General features: G+C 42.6%; 1 protein-coding gene across 4 annotated transcripts in view; it reads right to left on the minus strand.

The window, feature by feature from the left end:
• TTC28 (tetratricopeptide repeat domain 28) overlaps nt 1-26,731 on the minus strand; it is a 625,439-nt gene that overhangs the window by 302,575 nt on the left and 296,133 nt on the right. For all 4 annotated transcript variants that reach the window (XM_075830954.1, XM_075830961.1, XM_075830946.1 and 1 more), the window contains one exon: nt 21,656-21,786. In XM_075830954.1, the coding sequence (XP_075687069.1) occupies nt 21,656-21,786 (131 nt within the window). The remainder of the gene's footprint in view (nt 1-21,655; nt 21,787-26,731) is intronic.

The following is a 26,731-nucleotide window of genomic DNA, read 5'->3' on the forward strand; positions in this document are numbered from 1 at the left end:
TCATTTTCTATACATTGAGTATCTGTTTTCATCCATGGAACTTTGTTTAACCCCTTCACGGCTGCCATATGGCTATATACGTTCTAACTGCCGATGCCCCGTGCAGTTAGCACGTGTATAAACGTTGACAACCTGGAACGGGTTTAATAAGTGCAGTGCTGCTTCAGTGTGAGCAGCACTGCACTCTCATGTCGGCCGGGGCTTTGAGAGCTCCGGAATAAACCCCCCACTGTAGATACTGCCACCCACAATCCCCTGTAGGCAGCGCAAAACCCTCTGTAGAAAGCGCCACCTAAACTCCCTCCAGTATCGGAATCCCCGGCCAGCGCTCTGGCCGAGGATTCCCCTCCTGGAGGGAGCCCCCGCTGTCAGATCGCACTGGCTGGGGATTCCGCCTCTAGAGAGAGCCCCTGATGTCACTGTCCATTTGGACAGTGACGTTAGTGGCTCTCTCTAGGAGCAGAATCCCTGGCCGATACTCTGGCCGGGGATTCCGCTACTGGAGAAGCCCCTGGTATCACTATCCATATATGGACAATGACGTCAGGGGCTACTCCTGGAGCGGAATCCTCGCTCTGGCAGGGGATTCCGCTTTTAGAGTTAACCCTTGATGTCACTGTCCATATATGGACAGAGACATCAGGGGCTTCCTGGGGACGCGGAATCTTCGGCCAGAGGAATTCCGCTCCTACAGGGAGCTACTGTTGTGCTATTTACAGGAAGGGGGTGCCATTTATGGGGGAGGTTGCACTATCTACAGCGGGGATATTGCTAAATACAGGGGGGATGTTGCTATCTACAGTGGGTAGCGCTACATACAGGGGGTGTGGTGCTATCTACAGGGGGTGCTATATACAGGGGGTGTGGCACTATCTACATAGGTACTGTGGCATTATATTGGCACTATCTACAGGAGACACTGGCGCCATCTACATCGGCACTGTGTGTGGCACTATGTGGGCATTCTCTACAGGAAGAACTGTGGCACTATGTGGGCACTGTGGCACTATTTACAGTGGGCACTATGTCGGCACTGGTACTATGAGGGCGATGTGGCACTATCTACAGTGGTATTGCGTCACTATCTACATGGGCACTGTGGTGTTTTCAGGGGGTTGGGACAAAAACCCCTAACGAATAAAATGCATTCATTTTTTTTAACATCCATGAAAAACGGATGGCAAATGCCGGTTAAAAACGGTCAGACGACTGGGAATGGATTCAAATTTTGAGACACATTGATGCAAAACAGCCATGAAAAACTGACAGTCGATTCATCTTGACTGCCATTTTTTTCACGGTCGTGTGTATATAGCCCTCTTCACTCTCCCCTCACAGCGAACCAGGGTGACGGAGAGAGAAGAGGACTAATTGTTGCAGCGCTCTACATTGTATGTATATATATACACACATATACTATTTTTACTTTGTTTTTTACAAGACTTATGAGGCTTTCATTTTCTAGATTTTTCTAATTCACATAAAGCTAGATAAATATATATAAAAATTACAAAAAAGTTTTTTTTTTTAATTTTGAGTGATTTGTCTGCTCATAATAAAAATAAAAAACACTAACACTAAATTAATTAAACTAATCTAGAAAATGAAAGCCTCATAAGTCTTGTAAGAAAACAAAGTAAAAATAGTTGTGATATTCAAAGAGGTTCCAAAGATATTATCGTTTAAAGAAGTACATATCAGAAATGTTAAATTTAACCTGGACACAGGGGCATCAATGACCCTTGGTCATGAAAGGTTTAGAGTTGATATTATGTATTTTTGTACCACAATGCCTGAACTGTGATATAGTATTTACTATGTACCTTTGTACCATGTTGGTGAAATTGTTATATATGCTTTGAATGCAGAATTTATTTCTATTTTTTTCTTTTTAACTAAAAAAATGTAAATTTAAAAAAAATAAAAAATAAGGAAGAGCACGAGAGGCCTTTTGCTTGTGAACATCATTGTCCTTCCTAAATATTCATAAACCATCACAGTAATAACACAGGTAATATCACAGTTTAACTCCTCAGGTGGTAACTATTATGACACTAGAGGAATCTGACAGCAATGTAGCCATATACTAAGGAATTAAAGGATACAGTATCATCATAACCAAAAAGCTTTCTCCAACAATCAGCATACTAGTCCTTCTCAATGAATTAGAATATCATCAAAAAGTTAATTTATTTCATTCAATTATTCAATTAATTAAAAAAGTGAAACTCATATATTCTATAGATTCATTACACACAGAGTGATCTATTTCCAGCATTTTTCTTCTTTTAATGTTGATGATTATGGCTTAACAGTTAATGAAAACCCAAAATTTATGGTTTCAGAAAATTACAATCTTATATAAGCCCAATTTCAAAAATGATTTTTAAAACCGAAATATTGGTTTACTGAAAAATATGTACAGTATATGCACTCAATAGTTGGTCGGGGCTCCTTTTGCATGAATTACGCATCAATGTGGCGTGGAACGGAAGCGATCAGCCTGTGGCACTGCTGAGGTGTTATGGAAGCCCAGGTTGCTTTGATAGCGGCCTTCAGCTCGTCTGCATTGTTGGGTCTGGTGACTCATCTTTCTCTTGACGAAACCCCATAGATTCTCTATGGGGTTTAGGTCAGGCGAGTTTGCTGGCCAATCAAGCGCAGTGATACTGTTGTTATTAAACCAGGTATTGGTACTTTTGGCAGTGTGGGCAGGGGCCGAGTCCTGCTGGAAAATGAAATCAGCATCTCCATAAAGCTTGTCAGCAGAGGGAAGCATTAAGTGCTCTAAAATTTCCTGGTAGACGGCCGTGCTGACTCTGGACTTGATATAACACAGTGGACCAACACCAGCAGATGACATGGCTCCCCAAACCATCACTGACTAAACTTCACACTGGACCGCAAGCAACTTGGATTGAGTGCCTCTCCACTCTTCCTTCAGACTCTGGGACCTTGATTTCCAAATGAAATGCAAAATGTACTTTTATCTGAAAACGGGACTGTGGACCACTGAGCAACAGACCAGTTATTTTCCTCCTTAGCCCATGTAAGACGCTTCTGACGTTGTCTCAAGGAATGCGACAGTTGTAGCCTATGTCCTGGATACGTCTGTGTGTGGTTGAAGCACTGACTCCAGTTGCAGTCCACTCCTTGTGAATTTCCCCCAGATTCTTGAATGGCCTTTTCTTGACAATCCTTTCAAGGCTGCGGTTATCCCTGTTGCTTGTGCACCTTTTTCTACCACACTTTTTCCTTCCTCTCAACTCTCCATTAATATGCTTGGATACAGTGATACAGCACTCTGTGAACAGCCAGCTTCTTTAGCAATGTCCTTTTGTGGCTTACCCTCCTTGTGGAGGGTGTTAATGATTGTCTTCTGAACAACTGTCAAGTCAGCAGTCTTCCCCATGATTGTGTAGCCTACTGAACCAGACTGTTGGACCATTTAAAGGCTTAGGAAACCTTTGCAGGTGTTTTGTGTTGATTAGCTATTAGAGTATGACACCACGGGTCTACAATCTTCAACTTTTACCCAATATTCTAATTTTCTGAGAGACTAAATTTTGGGTTTTCATTAACTGTTAGCCATAATCATCAACATTAAAATAAAAAAAATGCTGGAAATAGATCACTCTGTGTGTAATGAATCTATAGAATATATGTGTTTCACTTTTTGAATTGAATTACTGAAATAAATTAACTTTTTGATGATATTATAATTCATTGAGAAGGACTAGTATATGGCAAGTACATGGCAAGATACAATTTGGAGGCTTAATTTAGACTTTAAAAGAACAAACATTTTTTTTAACTTCTTCAATTTACAACTAATAAAATATAGACATTCCAGGAATGATTGGCGTGCTTTAACTTTTTGGTGTACTTGGGAGTACAGTAGCCTTCCTGTTAAGCTCTATTGTTAAAGGAAAACTCTGGTAAAATAAAAAGGTTTGTCATATCGCTAGAAAGCATCAGTAAAAGTGATGTAATGTTGAGCAGCAATGATGACTCTGCTCAACCTGCATGGATTTGTGTAGATTGTATTCCCCTTTATAGGACAAAAGTGCTGGTAAGGTGAGCAACAACAGCACATGAGCTCTTGCACTGTCCCTATCCAGAGTCGTAGCTAGGCTTGCTTCACCCGGGAGAAAGATTCAGTTTGCCATTCTAACATTGTATCTAGATACCCTAGCTAGGGCAGAGTGGCAGCTAGCACCCAGGAATCATGCCCCGCCAGCACACGCCCCCATCTACACCCCTGTCCTAATAATTGTAGCATGAAGTATACACTACACAAATGTTTTTTGTTTTTTTTTGAGGGGTGAATTAATTTAGTGCACATTTTTTTTTACTGTCATCCTTTCCCTCAGTCCATATGCTCAATGGGGCTCATTATCTAATCTCGCTCCCATATATACACTAAGGCTAATTTCATAGAAAGCCAATTAACATACAGTATCAGTATGTGTTTGATTCTTAAACCTTTCTAAAACCAACCATGTGTTTACACGCAGAGACATTTCCCTTACGGTATATCATGTCTTGTTTCAGCTTCAGTGAACAGTATATTTTTAATATCTGTCCTCCTCTCATCTATTAGACATTTGATAATATCTTGGGAATGTATTTAAAGTTATTGTTTTGTATTATTAATGTATTTTCGCTTTGTTGATTTAGTTAAAAGCAGAAAGATGGATAACATATTGAATCTGCCAGCTACATCTCCAACATCCTGCAGTGAAGGTTGATGGGAACTACTGTTCACTTCAGCTATCCTTTTTTAACTTTGCATAGAGAAGGCAATTTTAAAAACAGTATTAAATAATGTTAGAGCGCATAAAATAATTGAATTTTGTCACAAGATGGCGGGGGGTATTTTTATTTTAATTCAAATAAAATGAAATAGTTTCTTCAACATGTTGTTGCCATGCCTTATTACAAGACATGACAATACTCCAAAACATGCCCAGTATGCTTTTTCCGATGCAGCAAAATCTAGAAAACCAGTTTTTAACACAGCATGTGCTGTAAGCTAATTACACTTAGGGGCGGAGACGCTAACTAGAAGAGCCACGCAGATCGGTCACCAAACCCACCCTTCCGGGCTTGATTAACATCCCCTGCTCGATTGACCTTGCAGTGCAGCAAGGTATACTCCCCGGATATGTGCAGTGAAGTGATAAAGCAACACAAATTCAGACTCCAGCCCCCCAAATGAATTCAGAACTCAGCCGTGATCGCTTAATAAATTCAGACCTTAGACCAGACCCATAAACAAATTAAGACACACAAACCTTTAAATTAGTTTATACCGGGCCCCTTAATTAATTAAATAAATTTAGACTCCAGACTGGACTGCAAAACTAATTTAGACACCAGATCAGGCCCCCAAATGTATCCAAACCCAAGACAAGACCCCTAAATTATTCAGACAACAAACCTCTAAATTACTTCAGATCCCAGACCGGACCTCTAAATAAATTCAGACCCTAGATCAGGCCCAAATTACTTAAGACTCCAGACCTCTTAATTACATTAAATTTATTCAGAACCTAAATCAGACCCTTTAAATAATTAAACCCCAGATAAATTCAGACCTCTCAATATAATAATAATCTTTATTTATATAGCGCCAACATATTACGCAGCACTTTACATAAGTAACTCTCCCAGCACCCAGCTCCTCTTCAGCTCCGGGCACCACCGTACACACTTCGGTCAACACAGCTAGCAGCGTCAGGTCCCAGTGAAGTGAGCCAGGAGCAGGGAGTGGTGAGAATTACAATGTGAGTATGCAATAGATAACGGACTATTTAAAAAAATAAAAAAAATAGTGTGTGCTTCCCTACTGTTTATCGCCTTCTGATTTAGTGTACCTTTTAAGTGTTTCCTATATTCATAGCTTTTATTGATAGCAGGGATCTTTGTACAATTAATCTCTATGTACTTAGACCTTAATACAAGTTGTTTACCTGAAAGGTATGGGAGCATTACCTTAGTGCCAATAAACAAGAATAATTACTGAGCCTGGAGAGGTGGTAGGAATGACTTGTGATGAATAACTTATGATTTGAGATCAAACTAGGCTAAATTTGTAATATCCTAGAAAAACAAAAAAAGATACAGTTTATGGACAAAAAAATGGTGACACACCTATTAATCATTGAATTCAGGTGTTTGATTCAGTCCCATTGCCACAGGTGTGCAACATCCAGCACCACTGAGGAGTGTAGTGTGTGCTTGTGTGTGGATGGGTGTGGTGCTTGTGGAGCAGCTCCTGGGACTCCAGCTTCCAGGCCCAGACCAGGGACTCTCCTGATACTAGCAGCCCAGGTTTGTAACATTGTACCTGGGCTTGGAGAGGGCCCTGAAGGGGGTTCCATCCTAGGAAGGAGCCTCGGTCCTTCACCCTCAGGAGCAGGCTGGTGGAGGGTGGAGGGACCAGCCAGTAGGCTGGCAAGAGACAATCAGCTTCAGGGGAGAAGAAATCATCTCGGGGCAGCAGAAATGTTGTCCCAGTTCCCTAAAGGCTGAGGCTCCAAGAGGGGCAGCGAGGAAAGGATCGGAGATGGCGTCAGTTTCCCCTAGAGAGGGCCCAGCACCATCGGGGCCAGAATAACAGAGCTGCCCCTGGGGTGGAGATTGTTGAGCCCGGGAGAGGATGTCACGTGTTTAGCTCCCGCCTGGCGGCCTACATCCAGGAGTACCGTGACCTGGGTAAGTCCCTGCAGCGCCTCCAGGGGGAGTTGGCAGTGGCCCGAAGCAGGGCGGCCAGGTACTCCGGGGCGAAGAGGGCCCATTACTCGCTGCAAGCGTGCACTTTGGTGCGGGACATAGAGGAGATGAAGGAAAGATGACAGGAGATTGTCGCTGGGGGAGGTGTCTTCTCTGAGAAGCTCCAGAATGATGATCACATTGGAGAGATGTCGTCCCCCAGCATGAAGACATGTGTGGCAGAGGAGGAGAGACAAAAAGAAAAATAATTTCCACCGGGTCCCCTCTGAGGGAGGATAGCGATTCGGAGGTCCCAAGGGAGACTGGCAGCGAGCAGGAGGATGGAGGAGTGAGGAGGATGGCGGAGCCCAGCAATGTGCGGCTGCCTTCATCATCTGAGAGCAGCTTTGAGTCCGAGGACGAGCGTTCCCCGGGTATACTTACGCAGATCCAGGAGCTGGAATCCCCACTATCCATGGAGGGATTCTGCTTCGGCTCAGAGCTGCCAGCTGAGGATGAGAAGAAGAAAAATAAGAAAAAGAAGAAGGAGAAGAGGCCACATTCTCCCCTGCACTCCGGGCCAGAGGATGTCTCGGTTCGGGGTGCAGGTCCCGCAAGCCCCCTAGTTCCAGCCTCTGCAGTGGGGCTGGAACGGGTAAGCGGGGAGAAAATCGTGGGGCCGGGCAAAATTGCGCCGGACGCCGTTCCCTGTAAAGGGGGCGGTACTGGTGCCATCGTGTCAGGGGGAGTGGTCCTGAGGCTGATGGAAGCCGAGCCCCTGAAGCCGGCCAGTAGCGTGAGTCAAGGGCCGGTGAACAGGGCGGACCAGAAGTCAGCGGCGCGTCCCCGTGATGTAGCTGACTGGATGTCAGCCGGCTCTGTAACATCTGAGTCGGCTGACAGAGTAGGCGGAAAGTCAGCTACCGCCCAGGACAGAGGCGATGCTGACAACGAGGAGCCAGTGGGAAGCCACTCCCTGAAAAAGAGGAGTGGTTTTGACGCCGCAGCCCAGCCTGGGAGCGGCGTCCGATATGAGGAATTTAAAAACCCGATACTAGCACTGCCGCAAGGCAGTGTCAGCATAAATGTCTCCCCTCCCCTGGTTGCCATTGACACTAAGAAGCGGAGGGTAGCGTGGAAATACCGCTTATAACATCTGGCGGTCTCTCCACAAAAGCACCCAATGATGCGGAGGTGGGAAGTGGAGGAGTGGTGGGAAAGGTGATGGAAAAAAAGAAAAATATTGATCCTGACCTGGCCAAAGAAATTATGTATGAGAGTATGTTTAGAAATGTGATAGGTATTAATGTGATTAATAAAAATGTGGTGAATGGGTCAAATATTTTAGATAGTGTGCCAACCAAAAGGTGCGGAGGGGCCGAGTGCTCCCTCCACTACTACTCCCAGCAGATCTTATGCTGGGGTAGTGAGGGGGGGACCACCGGCTCACCCTTCTTTCTCCTCTGGCCCCAGGGACGGTAACTTGCAACAGCGTCTCCTGGAGGCCTTAAGGGAGGGGAAGCAGACCCTAACAGTAGGGGGTGTACAGTGAGACCTATCCTTTTGGATAGAGAGGTACGGTCTGGATGCCTTCCGAGAGAGAAGGGGAGATCAGTGGTCGCTCCCAACAACCGGAGAAATGTAGTCCATCTTCGGTGGCATGGCAATGATGCGTGCCCTCCTAGAAAGAGGGTGGTGGAGCTGCTGCTGGAGATGGGCTTCAAGGCGAGTGACATCTTTGCCTTGATACATCCTTATGGTACGGCTGAGTTCGACATCAGCTTTGTTCACCCGGGGGGCCTTGAGGTATTCTGGGGGAATTATGAGCTGGTGAAGAGCGAGCCCGGCTGGCGGGATTTTGCTGTACAAGCAATATCCTGCCAGAGTGGTCTCAAGAAAGTGACCGTTCTCACCCGTAACGAGTCACTTTCTTGTGTTGATATAATGACCTGGTTGAGCAGATATGGCGAGGTGGCGGGAATGCCAAGGAAGAACTTGGACGAGTTTGGCATCTGGTCAGGGGCCTGGACATTTATGGTCAAACGTAAACGTCCGGGGCAAACTGCGTCCCACATTCCATCCTCCACTTTTCTCGGGAGGGATCGAATCCTGGTATTCTACAAGGGGTAACCGAAGCTGTGTCACCGGTGTGGCGACCCTTCGCACCTGAGCGCAGGCTGCACTGTGCAGAAGTGCGCTCATTGTGGAGGGGTAGGCCATCTGGCCGCAACGTGTGGCCAGATTAGGTGCCACCTGTGTGGTGACTTAGGTCACCCATTCAGTCAGTGTCCACGCTCCGTGGTCAACACTGTCTTTAAACCTGTGGAAGAGGAAAGTGGGGTGACTTCTGCAGGTGAGGAGGCATGTGGCGATGGTGGAGCCCAAGGGCAAGTGAAGAACGCTAAGAGAGCCCCCCTTCCTATCAACGAAGGCAGGAGAAAAGGCAAAAGGAAAGGGTGCAGAGAGAAGCCCAGGCAACTGGGGTGATCTCTGGCCCTGACCTGGACCCTGGCCCAGAAACAGATGCCCTTGAGGAGGCCGATTTGAATGAGGAGATCAGGAGGATCCAGAGAGAGCGAGTGGCTGAAGACACTCAGTCCTCCCATTATGAAAGTGTTGGTGAGGAGGAGAGGGTTCAGCCTAAAGAAAAAGGGACACAGGGAAAGAACTTCTGGCTCTGCCCTGACCAAGGAAGGCAGGACCTGCACCCCCCTGGGTCTCTCCCCCAACCGCTACCAAGCCCTCATGGATATTCCAGCTCCTCAAGGCGAGGAGGAGGGTGAGCTAGGGGTCTCCAGGGACGCTGAACCTCCTCCCTTGCGAGGTGCACTGGCTTCGGGGGCGGATGTTGCCCTGGAGTCGGAAGATAAAGAAGGGAAGGGATAAAATTTGGAAGAAATTGACTCTTCTGTTTAAAAAAAAAGAGCAAAGGGGAGGAATTTCGAGGGGCCTTGCTCAGATAAGGAAGCACAGAGTGGAAAGAGGAAAGCCGTCTAACTCAATCATCTTAGATGGCGATTAATGTTGCCAGCATTAAGTCTGATATGGCTAGATTTGCAGCCTTTGATTTTCTTGGCCGAGTTGAAGCCGACATTTTGTTTTTGCAGGAGACCAGGCTGTCACTTTTGGCAGATGTCGTAAAAGCTAGGAGGGAGTGGCGACGCGGGCCCTCCTACTGGTCTCTTGCGGCTGAGCCGTATAGCGGTGTGGCGGTCCTTTTCACCGCACCGGTAACATGCCGACGGATGATTGAGTTAGAAATGGGGAGGTGCTTGATCTTAGATGTTCTCATGAGGGGGCAAGAACTACGACTAATTAATATCTATAGTCCCCAGACTGAGCGGGACAGAAAAAGCCTCTTCATGAGAATTAAACCTTTCCTTTTTACGAGCCGACAAGTCACCTTTGGAGGAGATTTTAATACTGTCATTAGACTCCAAGACAGAGGAGGTTCCAGAGATAGATTGGCTTATGATAGTGTGACATTAAATAGCATAGTTAGCGATGCTCGCCTTGTGGATATCCACATCAGGCATACCCCGGGTCAATACAGAGGTAATTGTAGGTCTAGGATAGACAGTTTTTTTTAAGGAGGAAGCCATCTCTCACCAGTGTCCGTTGCTGAGGTGGAGTTCTCCGACCACTGTATGATTATTTTCTCTTTGAATATTGCAGAGTCCCTCCAGATGGGAAGAGGTATATGGAGAATGAATTAAACTCTCTTGGAAGAAACGGGGATAAGACAGGCCTTTGAGGATTTTCTTCAGAGCCAGGTACCTTTGTTGGATCTTAGTGGTAGTAAGTCAGAGTGGTGGGAGATGTTAAAAAAACGGGTAGCAGAGTTTTGCCGCCAGCTTTTGTGCCTCAGGTCCCTGAATAGGTACCACCTATATCAGGAACTGAGGAGGAAACGAGCATCTAATCTCTGGGGTGAAAGCTTTGCTTAAGAGGTGTCAGTATGATAGGCACGCATCTTTGGTTCTTGAGAGGGATTTCGGGAGGTATCGCTCGCCCGACCCCTACAGGAACTGTAAAATGTCAGTGAGTCATAAGATCATTACAGGACTGGCTGATAGTACAGGCTCCCTGAAGAGATCCAAGTTAGGGATCCTGGAGGTTGTCAGATCGTTATACTCGCACCACTTGAGAAAGCAGGATCTAAGCAGAGATGAGATGTCGGCTTTCCTGGCCGAAACCATTCCTGAACCAGGGGTAGACCCCACTCTCGGTGTTTTGATAGAATCAATCAAGGAAGAGGAAGTGGGACTGGCAATTGTTCCCCTCTTGACCGCGGTTTATAATGAGTGCCTTTCCTCAGGTACTTTGCCAAAGTCAATGAGGAGGTCAGCCTTGATCATTTTATCGAAGGGTAAAGATTCAACCCGTATTGAGAATTGGCGTCCCATAGCACTTCTCAATATGGACAGAAAGGTTCTCGCAAAGGTGCTGTTTAATCGTCTGGTGAAGTTTGCACCCCGGCTCCTTTCGCCGGTCCAGCACTGCTTTGTTCCAGGCTGCAGCACGTTTAGTGCTGTTCTCAGTGTCAGAGAGGCAGTGGAACAGGGAAATGCTGGCCGATGGAAGGGGTACATCCTGTCCTTGGACCAGGCCAAGGCTTTTGACCGGGTGGACCACGAGTACCTCTGGTCGGTCCTTCTGAGGTACGGCGTACCGGGGGGGGTTTGTCAAATGACTTCAGACCTTATACACTGAGGCTGAGACTTTTGTGCTGGTGAACGGTTGGGTTGGAACTCCCTTTGAGGTTGGGTCTGGTGTCCGCCAGGGTTGTCCCTTGAGCCCTTTGCTATATGTGTTTGCAATTGATCCTTTTCTTAAAAGGATTGATCGTGAGCCATTGGCGGGGGGTCGGGGCCGGCCTGGAGAGGTCGGAAGCCACTCAGAGGGTGGTTGCGTATGCAGACGACGTCTCTATTTTTGTCTCCTCGAGACGGGAGGCGGAGTGGGAGATGTCGGAAGTGGAACGTTACTCGTTGGCATCTGGGTCCAAGATCAAACTGGATAAGTGCGAGAGTCTCTGGCTGGGAGGAGGAGATCCTGGTTTTGATCTCCCGGACACCCTTCCAGAGCCTCAGGGGTCTGCTAAGATCTTAGGAGTCGAATTTGGCCTGGGTGATTATTTCAAGAAAAACTGGGAGTGTAGGCTGAATCTAGTTGCCCAGAAGGTCGGCCAATGGAAGGGTTGGTCCTTAACCCTGAGGGAAAGAGTTCACCTGACCAATGCCTACCTGTTGCCCATGTTGCGCTACTTAGGCAGTGTGTGCATTTTGCAAGAACCTCTCTGGACTCGGGTCTATTGCCTGTTCTTCCAGCTGTTATGGGGGAACAGGCTTAACCTAATCAAGAGGGAGGTTACTTACCTATCAAGGAGACTAGGCGGGTTAGATATGGTTAACCCGGTGGTGTTTCTAGTAAACACCTTTGTTAAGATCAACCTGGCAAACCTCTGGCAAGAGAGGGCTGCTTGGTGGATATACTCCTGCAGGGGGTGGTTTCTGCCTTTCTTCCAGGAAAAGGAGAGAGGAGGGCAAGTGAAAGACCTGCGTACGCCTCACAGACATCTTCCGGCTTATGCCACCCTGGTGCTGAAGATTGTTCGCCGGTGGGGTCTGGGAGTGTGGGAGATCAGGACCATGTCGAGAAAATTTCTTGACAGCAGGGTTCTGATGACCCACTTTCAGAAGCCCCTGGCGCTCAAAGACTGCCCAAGTAGTGACCTTGGTGTGGGATTAAAACTTTTAAATTCAGCGAGGATTCCCCAGAAGTTTTGGGATCTAGCTTGGCGTTGCTGCCATGGGAGACTGTATGTAAGAGGCAAGTTGAAGTACAGAAACTCTGATGATAGTGGTTGTCCCCGGGAGGAGTGTGGCGGCATGCTGGAAAGCATGGAGCATTTCCTGCTTCATTGCCCCTTCAATACAGAGGTATAAAAAAGGGTGGGAGCCTCCATTGATTGGCCAGGCCTAACCAGCCTCTCCTATGCTGGGTGGGCCTATGGAGTGTTCGGAGACCTTGGTGGTAGGGACCATTGCACCTTGTTTCTAGTCAGTATAGTGGTTAGGCACTTAACATGGAATACACGAAGCCTAGTTTCTACTCAGAAGAAAATCCTCCTAGTCGATGAGGTTGTTAGCAATATCACGGGTGACCTGGTAAAGGTGCCTTTGGAGGTTGACAGATTGGGGCATCCAAAGCCTCTCGCCTTTGGAGGGGCTTTTCCTTTTGGGTACCTTAATGTGTCGGCCTCCATGAGGAGGAGGGGAGGGTTTTCGCCGGTGCTCAACTGGAGGTGGGGGTCTGCGTTCCACTGAGGCACCAAAAGAATATTAGCAAATAGGGCTAGGAATAAGGAAAGGTGAGGGTCAGCATAGGGTCCGTTTTTAGTAGGGTCAGGGGAAGGGCTAGTAATAGGGTAAGGAGATAAGGCAAGCAATAGGGATGGGTGAGGCGGTGGACGTGGAGTTTGACCTCTGGGAGGTGCTGGGGGGCCTTTCCTTTCTCTCTCCCTGGTGATGGGCTGGGTAAGCACAAGAAGTGTTTTGTTTTGTTTTTGGTAAAGGCAGAACAAGGGTTTACAAGCGACCGAACTTGGTGCTTTCGGGAATGTTTTGGTTTTGTATTTGTATGGTATTGTAAGATAAGTTGTGATAGTTATGTATATATTGTATATAATTCTGTATATTGTTAGAATAGGGTCAGTTTTTAGGGGGGTAATAGTTAGGTTGGGAGGAGGGCCGGGGTTGTGGTGGGGGTGTGCCTAGCCCAGCTCTGGACTATGCGGACATGGGAGGACATGGTGCGGCGGGCGGGCCTGGGGGTAGGAGCCAGCATCTGGACTACGCGGACATGAGAGGACATGAGGCGAGATGCCGTCTGGGGGTGGTGAAGGTTAGGATATGTAAGGATAGGGAAAGATAGGATATGTGTGTGTGGCATTTATTATGGTGAAGGGAGAAAAAAAAAGGGGCGTTTTTGTTGTTTGGGGTGTTATTTGCTTATTTTTCTTGTTTCTGTGCTCTTTGGTTGGCATGGGTGAGAGTAGGTTCTTTTTTGCTATTGTTTTGTTCTGTAGTTTTTTTTAGAGAATCTAGTTGTTGTTTTGGATAAGGTGTGAATGTGGCTGTATGAGTGGAGTATGTGGGGCCAGGTCAGGTGTTATATATACAGCAATGTATTTTTAGTTAAGATTTTTGTTTTTAGTTTTTGTTATGTATTTTGTGGATTTGTTTTAGATTTTTCAATAAAATAAAAGAGTTCCAGCACCTAGCAATGCAGTCTGTCTTTACAAACATTTGTGATAGAATGAGTCGTTCTAAAGAGCTCATTAAAATCCAGCGTGGTACTGTAATAGGATGCCACTGTGGAAACAAGCCAGTTCTTGAAATTTCTTCCCTCCAAAATATTCCACGTTTAATTGTGAGTGGTATTATTGCAAAATGGAAGCGTTTAGGATCCACAGCAACTCAGCCACGAAGTAACAGACCACGTAAATTTACAGAGCGGAGTCGCCAAGTGCTTAGGTGCTTAATACATAAAAGTCACCAACGCTCTGCTAACCCAATAACTGCAGAGTTACGAACCCCCTCTGGCATTAACATCGGCACAAAAAGTGTTTGCCGGGAGCATCATGGCATGGGTTTCCATGGCCGAGCAGCTGCATGCAAGCCTTACATCACCAAGTACAGTGCCAAGCGTCGGATCGAGTTGTGTAAAGAACGCCAGCACTGGACTCTGGAGCAGTAGAAATCACCCTTTTCTATCTGGCAGTCTGATGAATGAGTTCGAGTGAAGGGAAATCTTAATGCTTCAGCATACCAAGATATTTTGGACAATTGTATGATTCTAACTTTGTGAAAAGAGTTTGGGGAAGGCCATTTTCCATTCCTGCATGAATGTCCCAGTACACAAAGCAAGGTCCATAAAGACATGGTTGGGTGAGTTTTGTGTCTGACCTCACAAATGCTCTTTCGGATGAAGGGTATGTGCACACACACTAATTACGTCCGTAATTGACGGACGTATTTCGGCCGCAAGTCCCGGACCGAACACAGTGCAAGGAGCCGGGCTCCTAGCATCATACTTATATACGATGCTAGGAGTCCCTGCCTCTCTGCAGGACAACTGTCCCGTAGTGTAATCATGTTTTCAGTACGGGACAGTAGTTCCACGGAGAGGCAGGGACTCCTAGCATCGTACATAAGTATGATGCTAGGAGCCCGGCTCCCTGCACTGTGTTCGTTCCGGTACTTGCAGCCGAAATACGTCCGTCAATTACGGACGTAATTAGTGTGTGTGCACATACCCGAATGGGCAAAAACTCCCACATATACGCTCCAAAATCTTGTAGAAAGCCTTCCCAGTACAGTGAAAGTTATTTTAGCTGCAAAGGAGGGGGGGCCGGGGGGGGGGGGGACGGACCAACTCCATATTAATGCCTATGGATTTATAATCAGATGCCATAAAAGCTCCTGTAGGTGTAATGGGTAGGTGTCCCAATACTTTTGCCCATATAGTGTCGTTTGGCCTCTTGTCAGCCATTTTACTATGCACTTTGGCCAGTATAAGAAATTATAACATGTTTTCATTTATATTTATCACATTAATATGTATGCAAATAACTGACACAGAAAACACAAATATTTTCTGTAGACAACTTACTGAAAGTGATCTATGCATCCACCATCCTTAAATTTACAGCTTTCTGCCAATGATTTGGAGATTCTTGAGCTTTAAATAAGCAAATAAAATATGTGGAATGAGACAGGAGATCATGAGAATATTATTCAGAATCTTTGAGTGCGTTGACATATTACACTATTATTTTTTCTTTTCTTTTACGAAGCTTGGATGTGCTGACGATAATGCAGTGAAGCCTCAAATAGGTATTTGTAGCTTAGTGCCTGGGAAACAAAGATTTATGAAATAGAATCTGCCATTGGCTTTTTCTATTATTCTGTGAAAGTCATTATGTCTCATTGTATTGCTGGCGATCTTTTCATATTTTCTGCCATACTTCCGTCAAAAGACAACACAATGTATTCACAAACCAATAGATTTTGCCCAGTTTATTAAATCCATGTGTTTGTGTGTGAAAGAATTGCTTGCTTAAACTTTGTGAAATAGAGTTTTTCATTGTGTTATATTCGGCAGATTCCCATATATTAGAAGTCAAGTGGCCAACTTTTTCTGAAGTCTGGTAAGGACACAGAAAAAAAGAAAAAGCAAAAAGAACAAAAGATATGCAGTATTCTAGTCTGGGTACGTAAAAATGTATGTAAACAGAAAACATATAATATTCAATCAATACTAATTGGCCTGGTAATTTCTATAAAATAAGCTGCTTCTAACGTTTTGTCTTCTTATTAAATCCTGTTATGTCCCCTTTGTTTTTAGTTTTGGCAAAAATTGTATGGGTTGTTGCCAATTGTTGCAAAAGGAATAATTTAGGATGGATATTTCCAAAATGTCACAAATGTTGTCCCAGACTTCATTTTACCATTAAAAGTCAATTGAACAATGATATGTTTTGCATCCATCTAAAAACTAGACTAAAACGGGTGATACTGGTGACAGCTTTTTTTTTCCGCTTTAGTTGTTTTTTTATTTGTTTTGTTTTTTAAACAATGGAACAAATAAAATTTTTATTATGGAACAAATAAAAAATGTATTCCGATACACAGCCTAGTAATTATTCCAATGAAAAAACTATTTAATTGCTTTTTCTTAGTACAAAAATATTCACATAGGAGTAAAATAGAATTTTTAGTCAGCAGGGTGAGACTCTTGAAGAAAAAGCATGCGTTACACAAATCTGTTAGCTGTGCCAATTACAACACTTTTATATACTTTTATATAACGTGTGGTCTGGATGATGTCACCAGAATCAAACAACCAATTTCCTATAACCGTTTTCAAAAAGGAAATTCAAAAGTTTCCCTTTTCAAGTTCGCTGGATATCTGTTTATTGTCAATAAAATTCAATTGTTTGTCCAGGTGTCAAATAGCAATATTTTTCATAGATTTTTCAGGCTGTACACGAATATATTAGGCTATTAGGCCTCATGTTCCAGACTGTTATAGCTCTATATCACCTCCGAGTTGTACAGTAACAATGTGCCCATAGATTTCATACGGAAGTTATTTTCTGTATGAATCTGACAGAAAACAATCTTGACATGTTCCACAGAACGCTATATTACACATCTATTCTTCTCTAAAAGCATTGCTCTGTAGTACAAAGCCATAGGGACTCCATGTGCCTCCATACAGCCTCTGTGTTCATGAGGCCTTACTGGCGACAGTCAGAAGAAATGTTATCTCTACTTGCACATTCCTCTTCCTCGCATGTCATGAGTAAGTATGCTTTAAGAATGAGGGCTTGTTATATGAACAATACTACGGACCCTGTATAATTAATTGGCTTCATTTATATGTGAGCGGGTGTTATCTAACTTGGTTCAACTTTTAGAAGTTTCCTTTGTTTTTACTTATGGAGCAATTATAAATCATGCTTGCTTTATCACTCCGTTGATGCATGACTGAAAGTGAACTAATTAAAAATAAGGCCGCGCACAATCCCATCCTTTATAATTATGGACAGTAGAGTCAAAGTCTAATAAAGGTCAATAGACCTTCATGAAGGTCCTTCAAAATAAGTCTACATGTGTATCATAGAGAGCTAAGCTATGTTATATATTAGTAAATGATCGGTCCTTTTTGTCTTTGTTGGGGATTTGCCACAGTTGTCTCATTGACTTCAATTGAGAAAACTTTTGCGAGGAAAGTAAAAACTTATAAAAACCAAGATCTGCTGAAGAGAAATTCCAAAGTCTCACTACCCCTACAGTAAAAAATACCCATCTGTAAATAAAGTGAAATCTTCTTTCATTTAGATGCAGAGGATGCCCTCTTGTCATGGTTACTTGCCTAGGTGTAAAAAGATCATTAGAAAGATCTCTGTACTGTCCATTTATATATTTGCACATTGTTATTAGATGTCTTTTTTCTAAACTGAATAGTCCCAAGTTTGATCATGTTTCTTGGTACTGCAATCCACCCATTCCCTCAATTACCTTGGTCGCCCTCCTTAGCCCTTACTGTAGTTCAGCTATGTCCTTCTTATACACAGGTGCCCAAAATTGTACACAATTTTCTATGTGTGGTCTGACTACAGATTTGCATAGAGGCAAAACGTTATTCCTGTCATAAGCATCTATGCCTCTTTTCATGTATCCCATGATTGTATTTGCCTTGGCAGCAGCTGCCTGGCACTGGTTGCTAAAGTTAAGTTTACTGTCTTTTTCAGTGGTAGGTTTCCCTAGTGTTTTACTATTTAATGCATAATTGTAGAATTTGTTTCCCATTCATCCACATTACATTTATCCACATTCAACTTTATTTGCCATTTCTAAGCCCAGTGATTTGTGTATTTTGGTGTTTTTAGGGTGGTGCTGCACTTATTGCTGGAATGAGCAGGTGACATTTAATGTAGAAAATACTTTAACCCTAATTTGTCATCGTATTTTTTTGTGTAAACACAGTAGACAAGAAGGGGTTCTTCTATATGTATGGAGAAATCTCTCTGCATACATGGATCCCAATAGGGCCTGTAATGCAGCGCGTGGAGCCCTTGCGGCTCCATAGTTAGGAGCAGCATGGTCACCGTGCACTGCCATACAGGCTCCGTGCCCATGTGCATGAGCCCTTAAGCTTAGGTCACATGTCTGAAAGAGAAGCGGAGAAAGAACAGTGGGAGAGATTTATAAATACTGTAACTGGTAGGGGCTAAATATAGTGCATCACCAGGTGTGTTTTTTTACCACCACTTTTCTAAGTAAAACAGTAGAGAAAAATATAGAAAAATGAGCCACACTTGTCGTGCTCATTCGTATGTGTCAAAAAAAGTGGCGCAGGAGATTTATGAATATAATTTTTGGCCTGAACACCACACATGCCAGAAAACTAATGTAAATACATTGATAAATCTGTTCCTCTGTCTATTTCCAAGAGCAACCAGCAAGAGTTTGACAGCAGCTGTGTGTATGACTAAAATACAATTAGATGAAATAACTTAAAATTAGTATCAAAACAGTAAAAAAATATTGTAGAGTTTCCCAACTCAACAAGATTTAAATTGTTTTGTAAAAAAACGAAATATGCTTTTAGGTGTCTCCTGTTAATTTCTCCAAGAAAAGAAATCTGAAAAAAAGATACAAACAAACAAAAATGTTACGTAATGCTCAATCCCACTTTTGGAAATGGAGGAACGTTAAGTGTAGACAGACTTTCATGAAAAAGTTATGTTTTGTAATAGAGTCCCATAGTTTCCCACAGTCATCAGAAGGGATGGGCAGGATTACCAAATGCTACATGTAGAAGATGGTGATGTAAAGATTTGTGAAAGCATATTTATACTCAGGGATAGATTGCCTCCTCGAATGACAGAAAGCAGCTTTGCTGCAGATGTCTCCAGCTTTCAGGACTGCTAGTGATTTGCTGCATATATCAAGCCGTAAAACAGATGACGTTATGTATATCACATATCAATTTAGTCATATTGAAATGCCTTATTTATTTCCAAAGGATAATTAAGTTAGACTATAAGTGACTTAATATCTGCAGAAAGTTTTGTATTCTGGTTTCCAGGACACATGAATTTACAAAAGAAGACATTATCAAATTATGTATACATTATATTTGTGGGACAGACAGCTTTTGGCAATGCAGAACTTCATTTCCAGTTGCAGTGCTGTTTTTACATTGTTTCCTGCTCAAAAATGGAGACTGTGGGTGGTTTAGCCTAGGATGTACAAGCTCCTGGTGGCAAATACTAGGATCAAAAAAGAATGTACGGTCAACATAAAATGTAGTACTTAATGTTGCTGTATACGGCGCTGATCAGTGCTCCTGCTAAACATATTTTTTATCCATACTGTATATATTTCAGATATATAGCTTGCAACTAGAAAGCCTTCAGCTATCGGAATTGTGATGCTAAATGTTGATCACAAATATCAATACAAGAGAAAATCTTGTTTTGTGTAAATCTGACGCCACTTCTTGATTCAACATGATTCTAATGTCAAACAGTAATAGGATTTAGAGCTCCTTTTGACTTTCCGATCTGCCAACAAGAAGACCTTCACAGGTAGAGTTGTGATTGCAGACCAATAAATAGTGTAGACCACCATTGAAGTCTAAGCACATAGACATTCTGATTTTGCCACATACAGAATCGGCGGGTTCAGCTGGCATTGGTCTAAGACTGCGCAGTGCTGCAATCATGTTATACAGAGATATTTCAAATACTTTTTGTAATGCATTTAGATTCTTTATCGTGCGAAATATGGATGTAGTCATCTTTATCTTGACTCTGATAACTTGATGCAGCTTGATATCACAAAACAAAAGCCATTGAAAAGTCATTGAAAAAGTCAAGATAAAGGATCTTGCCACTGTGTATTTAATGCGTTAAAAGCCAAGATAAAGACAACTACATCTGCAAATGTGGGATGTAAAGTAGTCACCTATTAAGCTTGGCATTGGGGCCTAGGCTTCATATGGGACCTCATTTATCAAAATTGTCTACAAGGAAAACTGGCCTTGTTAACTATAGCAGCCAATCACAATGCAGATTTAATTCTTCTAGGGAAATTGAACTCGTTGCCAACATATGATGTGTATGCTCGTCATGAGCAGCAGAACGTTGCCGAATCATGACAATCATACTTCTCATGATGATCGCATAAGCACAGGAAGTGAGCCCATGCGATGAGAAGCGAGGAAATGGCTGTAATACACAGCCATGCTTTAACGGTGGAGAAACCTCTAATCTAGGCCATTTACCCCTTGAATGCCGTGATCAAAGCTGATCTCAACATTCGAGGGTAAAGAGTGAGGGGGGAACTCCTTTGATAGAGGAACATAACTTTTATGGGCAGACAGCCCAGGGTCCACAAAGGGCCCCAGGGCTTTCTGACTATATTTCCTGTTGTTACTTACTAAGGTATGCCCTGACAACTGCCTGTGTACTATCAGTACACAGACTGATGTAGTGGCATATAGATATTGATGATCGTTGTATGCTGTAAAAAAAAATTTAAAATAAAGACTGCAGCGGTACTGCTTTTTTTTAACATATTTGCCAAAGTATGTAAACTAAAAAATAGTGTAAATGTATCAAAAAATGACGACTACATGACAACTTGTCCCGCAAAAAACAAAGTATCATACAGCTACATCGAACAAAGAGGAAAAATCAAGAAATTGTTCTGGTCCTGAAGGCCAAAATTGACGCGGTCCTTAAGGGGTTAAGAAATTATTGCTGAGCTTTGATTGGTTTGTTATGAGCAAAAAGGGCAATTTTTCTGTAAGGTAGTTTTGATGAATGGAGCCCATGGTGACTACATTCTACGAGCCAGTGAGTCATAAAGACATCCACATAAGGGAAAAGTAGAGAATATGGCTATCCTCTGGGAACACCGGGTCAGTGTCTGCAGTTTGCTTTGGTAGCGATCTATATATAAAGCCAAATACGGAGATACATACACCAAGTACAGCATCCAATCATACTATATTCACGCAATATATGCATGTTTACTAGAAGACCAAATCTGTTCCATACTCCTATATTTCTCTAATTCCCAGTTCAGACAAAAGACTAAGCTTTCATCTTGCGCAATAAAAATACAGAAATCCCATGCTTATGTGTCTAAAAGCGCAACATCTTCAGAGTTCAAATGTGTTTTACTGTGAAAAACACAAAGAAATAGTCTGCTCACTGGTCTATGACATATACAAGCCTGGCTGAGCGCAACAAATCAAACTGTGACAAGTGCTGATGTCAAATACAGAGAGAAAAATCAAAGTACTCCCGCAATTTATCTGCTAGCGCATTTATACTATAAAATGGGTCTCTTACCTCTCTCTCCTTCAGTTTCATGGCAAGAACTAGCTGATGTCTGTGGTTAGTAAGTGCCTCCCGGAAGTTTCCTTTGGAAAAGAATGCAGATCCCAAATTCCCATAGGCTCGGCATTCTCCCGTCTGGTCACCTACATGATATTAATACAATAAGGTTACACACAATATATCTCCACGTTATAGCAAACTAATGTGTGTGATGTATCAGGCACCTTATCACAACTGTTGAAGGGTAATTCATCCAAGTGAAAAAAAATGTTTTATTTTTTATTATACAGTATTATAAATAGCCTATATAGCTACAGCTGCCGATCCCAGTACATAGCAACGAAGAAGACATAGACATAACGGGGAAAAATAGCCAAGTAACAGGTGGAGGAAGTATTTCCATCTTGATATTGTAGCAAACAAAATAAAATAAAAATAATGAAATAATAATGTAACTAATTTGAATGAAATTTCTAAATGATACCGTTTGCATTATTTTGACTGTCTCTGCACATCTGCAGCCTCTTCAAATATTATATTATAGAACTGCATAAATACTATAGCCCTGGTGTAATGATATCAATGGAAACACTCTCGTCACCAGCTGAAATATTTCCATTATAATCTGCGTGAACTCTCATATTCGCAATGCATTCCTTCCTTACAGTACTGTCAACAAACACCAAATATCCATGTCTGGGATCCATTGTATTGCTTTTATTTTGGTTCTGGGTCTACAAAGCAAATGGGATTTGACATTTCCTTGAAGACTACAGGTTATTTTCAGAATATCAGAGCGATTCTATTAATACCTTTGTATTGGGCGGTTCACACGTTGCAGGAGTATGCTGGAGGTTTTACCGTGAATTGCTGTGGTTTTGTGATGCAGGTATTGACTACATGGTACACTATTGCAACGTGAAAATCCAACCTTATCGAATAAAAATAAAATTTGTAGCAAACCTTCAGATCTGGCAGAAAAAAACCTAACAATGCTGACATGGCTGACTTTCTCAGTATGGAGAGCCAGGGCTAGCAGCTTTCATGACTTGGAATCTCTCTCGCTGGTTTTAGCATGAGCAGTTTTATAGACTCCAGACGTGTCTCTGTGACAGACGTCAGCACTAACCCATTAAAATGCCATTTAATGGCTACAAACAGCCAAATTGCACTGACTTGGGTCACTGAAGGTTGACATCTCCGCCATGCAAGTTTGTAATACATGGCTTGTAAAACCTATTTACATAACCACACAGCAGAAAGGTGGGATGAATGAGGTTACTAAATGCCGGTAAAAGAAAAATGAAAAATCGGTGAATTGACAAGCATCGTCTGTGATTTAATGATGTTGGTATTTGCAGGACAAGAAAAAGATTTTCTATTTCTATTTTAACATACAAATGACTAATGGTCCTTTCTACACCAAACTGTTATAAAGAATATTATACTTTTTTGTTTTACTTGATCACGGTGGAAATGACGAGACAGTAATGTTATTATTATCATGGTCATCATCATTTTGAATTGAATTATCATCAATAAAACTATTTGGACCATTAGCCACTAGGTCAAGCTTCAGGCGTAATCTCTTTCCTCTTCATTCCCAAATCTCATCTACCTTCCCTATGAAGTTCAGTTTTTTCCTAGCTGCTATTTCAGCCAATATGACATTCCGAGCCCCTTTGACATTCCGAGCCCCACCTACATATAGTATGTGTATAGTAATAAAACCAATACACAATTGTATAAATGTTTCTGCCATTCTATGGAATATAAGTTTATACCATTGAATGTACAATAAACCAGAGTAACGCAATCTAGAGGTACAGTAGAAAAGCTCTCTCTGTAATATTCTAACTGATATAAAGTTGGTGGTATTGGACAGAACGGCGTCTTGAGTATTAAGATAAAAGTATTTAATTAATTTTTATACCAGAGAATTAACTCCTTAAAGACAAAGCCAATTTTGGCCCTAAAGGGGTTTTCTCAAGATCAACATTTATTACCTATGCACAGGATAGATAATAAATGTCCAATCGCTGAGGGCCCAAGTGGTGGGACACCCACCAATCACTAGAACAGAGGTCGCAAGCCCCCTGTTCCGCCTCACTACGTGACCGCAGTGAGTAGCAGTTTGAATGGGGCGGTAATTGAGCATGTTCCCTGTGTTCCATTCAATGTCTGTGGGGCTGATGAAAACAACCGATCTCTGTACTCCGGTATCTCGTTCAGTCCTCTAGACTTTGAATGGAACAGCAGAACTCCTGCTCAACCACTGTTCCATTAAAACTAACTGCGCTTGTGCTGTGAATAGGAACAGGGCTACTTGGGACCCCTGTTCTAGTCATCAGTAGGGGGCCCAGTGACAGGGCCCACAGCGCTCATTATGTATATATTATAAATTTCAATCTTGGGATAACCCCTATAAAGAGCATAAGATTTGTATTATTGCTTTTGTTTCTTAGCATTCCAAGTCACTTATAAGGCTTCATTTACATCTGTGTGAGGGCTCCGTTCCGACGTTCCGTCTGAGCTTTCCGTCGGAACGGACCCCTGACTGACACAAAATTAAAACAAAGGTTTCCGTTTCCATCACCTTTGGTTTCCGTTTGTGTCAGTCAGGGGTCCGTTCCGACGGAAAGATCCAACGTTACATCGGAACGGAGTCCTGACGCAGATCTGAACGAAGCCTAAGTTGTCCATTTTTACATGGGCCATGGATAAGCTGTAATATTTAGGTGTTAATTTGGGTTACGTATAAGTTAGTTCTGTTTGTCTTAATTTATTTTAGGGGGGTGTAATAAAAAATCAATGCCTGCCATTGTCCTGGTAATGTGCTAGATTTACTGCATGTGTTGTTATTGTTATGGGTAAAAACAATATATGATATTTCATGACGTTTGACATTTATTTAAAGAGACTCAGTCACCAGTTTAATACTTCTCGATCTCCTACCTAATCTAATAAACGCTTTGATGCTAATAACTACTTTGTTCTGTTTTTTTTTAAACGTTTATTATTGACAAAGTTCTGATAATTTTTAGATTTATGCTAATTTTTTCCAAATGCCCAACGTGGCAGTTGTTTTTTTTTTTGTTTAACCAAGTGGGCGTTGTAAAGAAAAGTGTATGACGCTGACTAATCAGCGGTTGTTTTGTTACGCCATATTCTGAGAGTCATAGCTTTTTTACTTTTCCCTCAATGGAGCTGTGTGAGGGCTTGTTTATTGTGGAGTGAGCTTTCATTTTTATTTGGTACAATTGACCTTTTGATCACTTTTTATTCCATTTGTTTTGGGAAGCTTGCATTGTGCATTTTTTTTTTTCATACGACGTTCACCTGGGGAGTAAAATAATGTGATACTCTAATAGTTCAGACTTTTGCGGACGTGCCAATAACATTTATTTATTTATTTTTTTAATGCTTACATCATTTTTATGATTTTTTTTCGTTACTTTGATTTGATTTTTTAACATTTTATTAAACTTTTTATTACCGTAACTTTATTTGTAGCCCTCCGAGGGGATTTTACCATGCAATCTATGGATAGCTTATGCAATACACTCTAATGTTTTGCAGTGTATTGCCTTTATCTCTGCTTTACTTTGGCAAGGCTAAATAATAGGGCACTAATAGCAGACTTCAATAGGCTTCTGGCTGCCATGGCAACCTAACCAATCGGCATCCTCCCTCTGTCTAAAAACTCAGATGCAGAAGTCGGTATTGACCGCGCCATCTGAGGGGTTAAATGCCCAGAGTTATCTATGATCCTGGCTGTTGCAAGTGGATGTTAGCTGTTTGAAACAGACGGCATCCACCGCGCATGGTGCGGGCTCAGCTTCTGAACCCACGCCATATTGTGATGGTGACATCCGACATAACAGTGCATCGGAGGTCCACAAGGGATTAAAGGGGTTTTCTGATCTTATGTAAATAAAGCTTAAACATTGTATAATGATGTGTTTTGCAAGTTTCTAATATACCTCAGTATTTTCAAGAAGTCTCTTTGCTATCAGTGAATAGGAACAATCTTGTTTACATCCAGAAGCTGAAAATGTATGCTGACCTAATATTTAACACAGCTGACAGTTTACTACAATGGTTTCCAGTCTAGGCAATCATCTGTGAGCTAAACACAAACAGAACAAATCTCTCTCTTATGTCCTCAATTAAATCTGATAAAGTGTATCTCTAATTTGTAATATAATAGAGAAATATAATTAGCCATTCTGTACATAATTACATTCGTTGAAATAATACCACTAGTAGGAGATTAGGTAGCTATGGTCCGCCACTGGGTAAACAAGTCCCAAAAGTTCCCCCAGGGTATTGTTAAATAAGACTTCTGGCAACTTCTTTTCTCTATTTATAGATCACTCCAGCTAATAAGCATATTTGAGAATTTCACATAATGCAATTCCTTAAAGGCTATGTACACCTTTGAAATTGTGCGGTTTCTTTTTTGTTTTTTTTATAAAAATGTCTATCAGCGTGATTGGTGCAACTTTCAAAATACTTTTTGTTAAAAGTTATTTTTACTTTTTGAGATACAGCTGCTTTGTATTCTGTACACAGAGCAGCTGTATATCGTGCTGAAACCTGTATCCGTCAGATCCGCGGGACTGACGGGTTCAGCGTCAGCGGGTCCTCTCAGGAGTGATCGATAGCAGGTTGGTCCTGTGTGTTAGAGACTAAGTTCATAAGACTTCGTTCACATCTGCGTCAGGGCTCCGGCGGTTCCAACATTCCGTCGGGGAAAGCTCAGACGGAACGTCAGAATAGAGCCCTAACGGATATGTAATAATAATATAATAATAATCTTTATTTATATAGCGCCAACATATTACGCAGCACTTTACAATGTAGAGGGAACATGAAAACAATATCAGACATTACATAGTGACAAAGTTCATTTACAATTCAAACCTGGGGAGTGAGGACCCTGCTCGCAAGAGCTTACAATCTATGAGGACATAAGGGAGACACAAAGTGTAATAGTGTTTGTTCTGTACAATGGTCCGGCCATTTTTATACACATGCGGTGGTAACATAAAGCTGCATGAGCCGGTCACCAGCCAGTATCCGTGT

Source organism: Rhinoderma darwinii, chromosome 1, assembly GCF_050947455.1.
Source record: "Rhinoderma darwinii isolate aRhiDar2 chromosome 1, aRhiDar2.hap1, whole genome shotgun sequence".
Taxonomy (NCBI): Eukaryota; Metazoa; Chordata; class Amphibia; order Anura; family Rhinodermatidae; genus Rhinoderma; species Rhinoderma darwinii.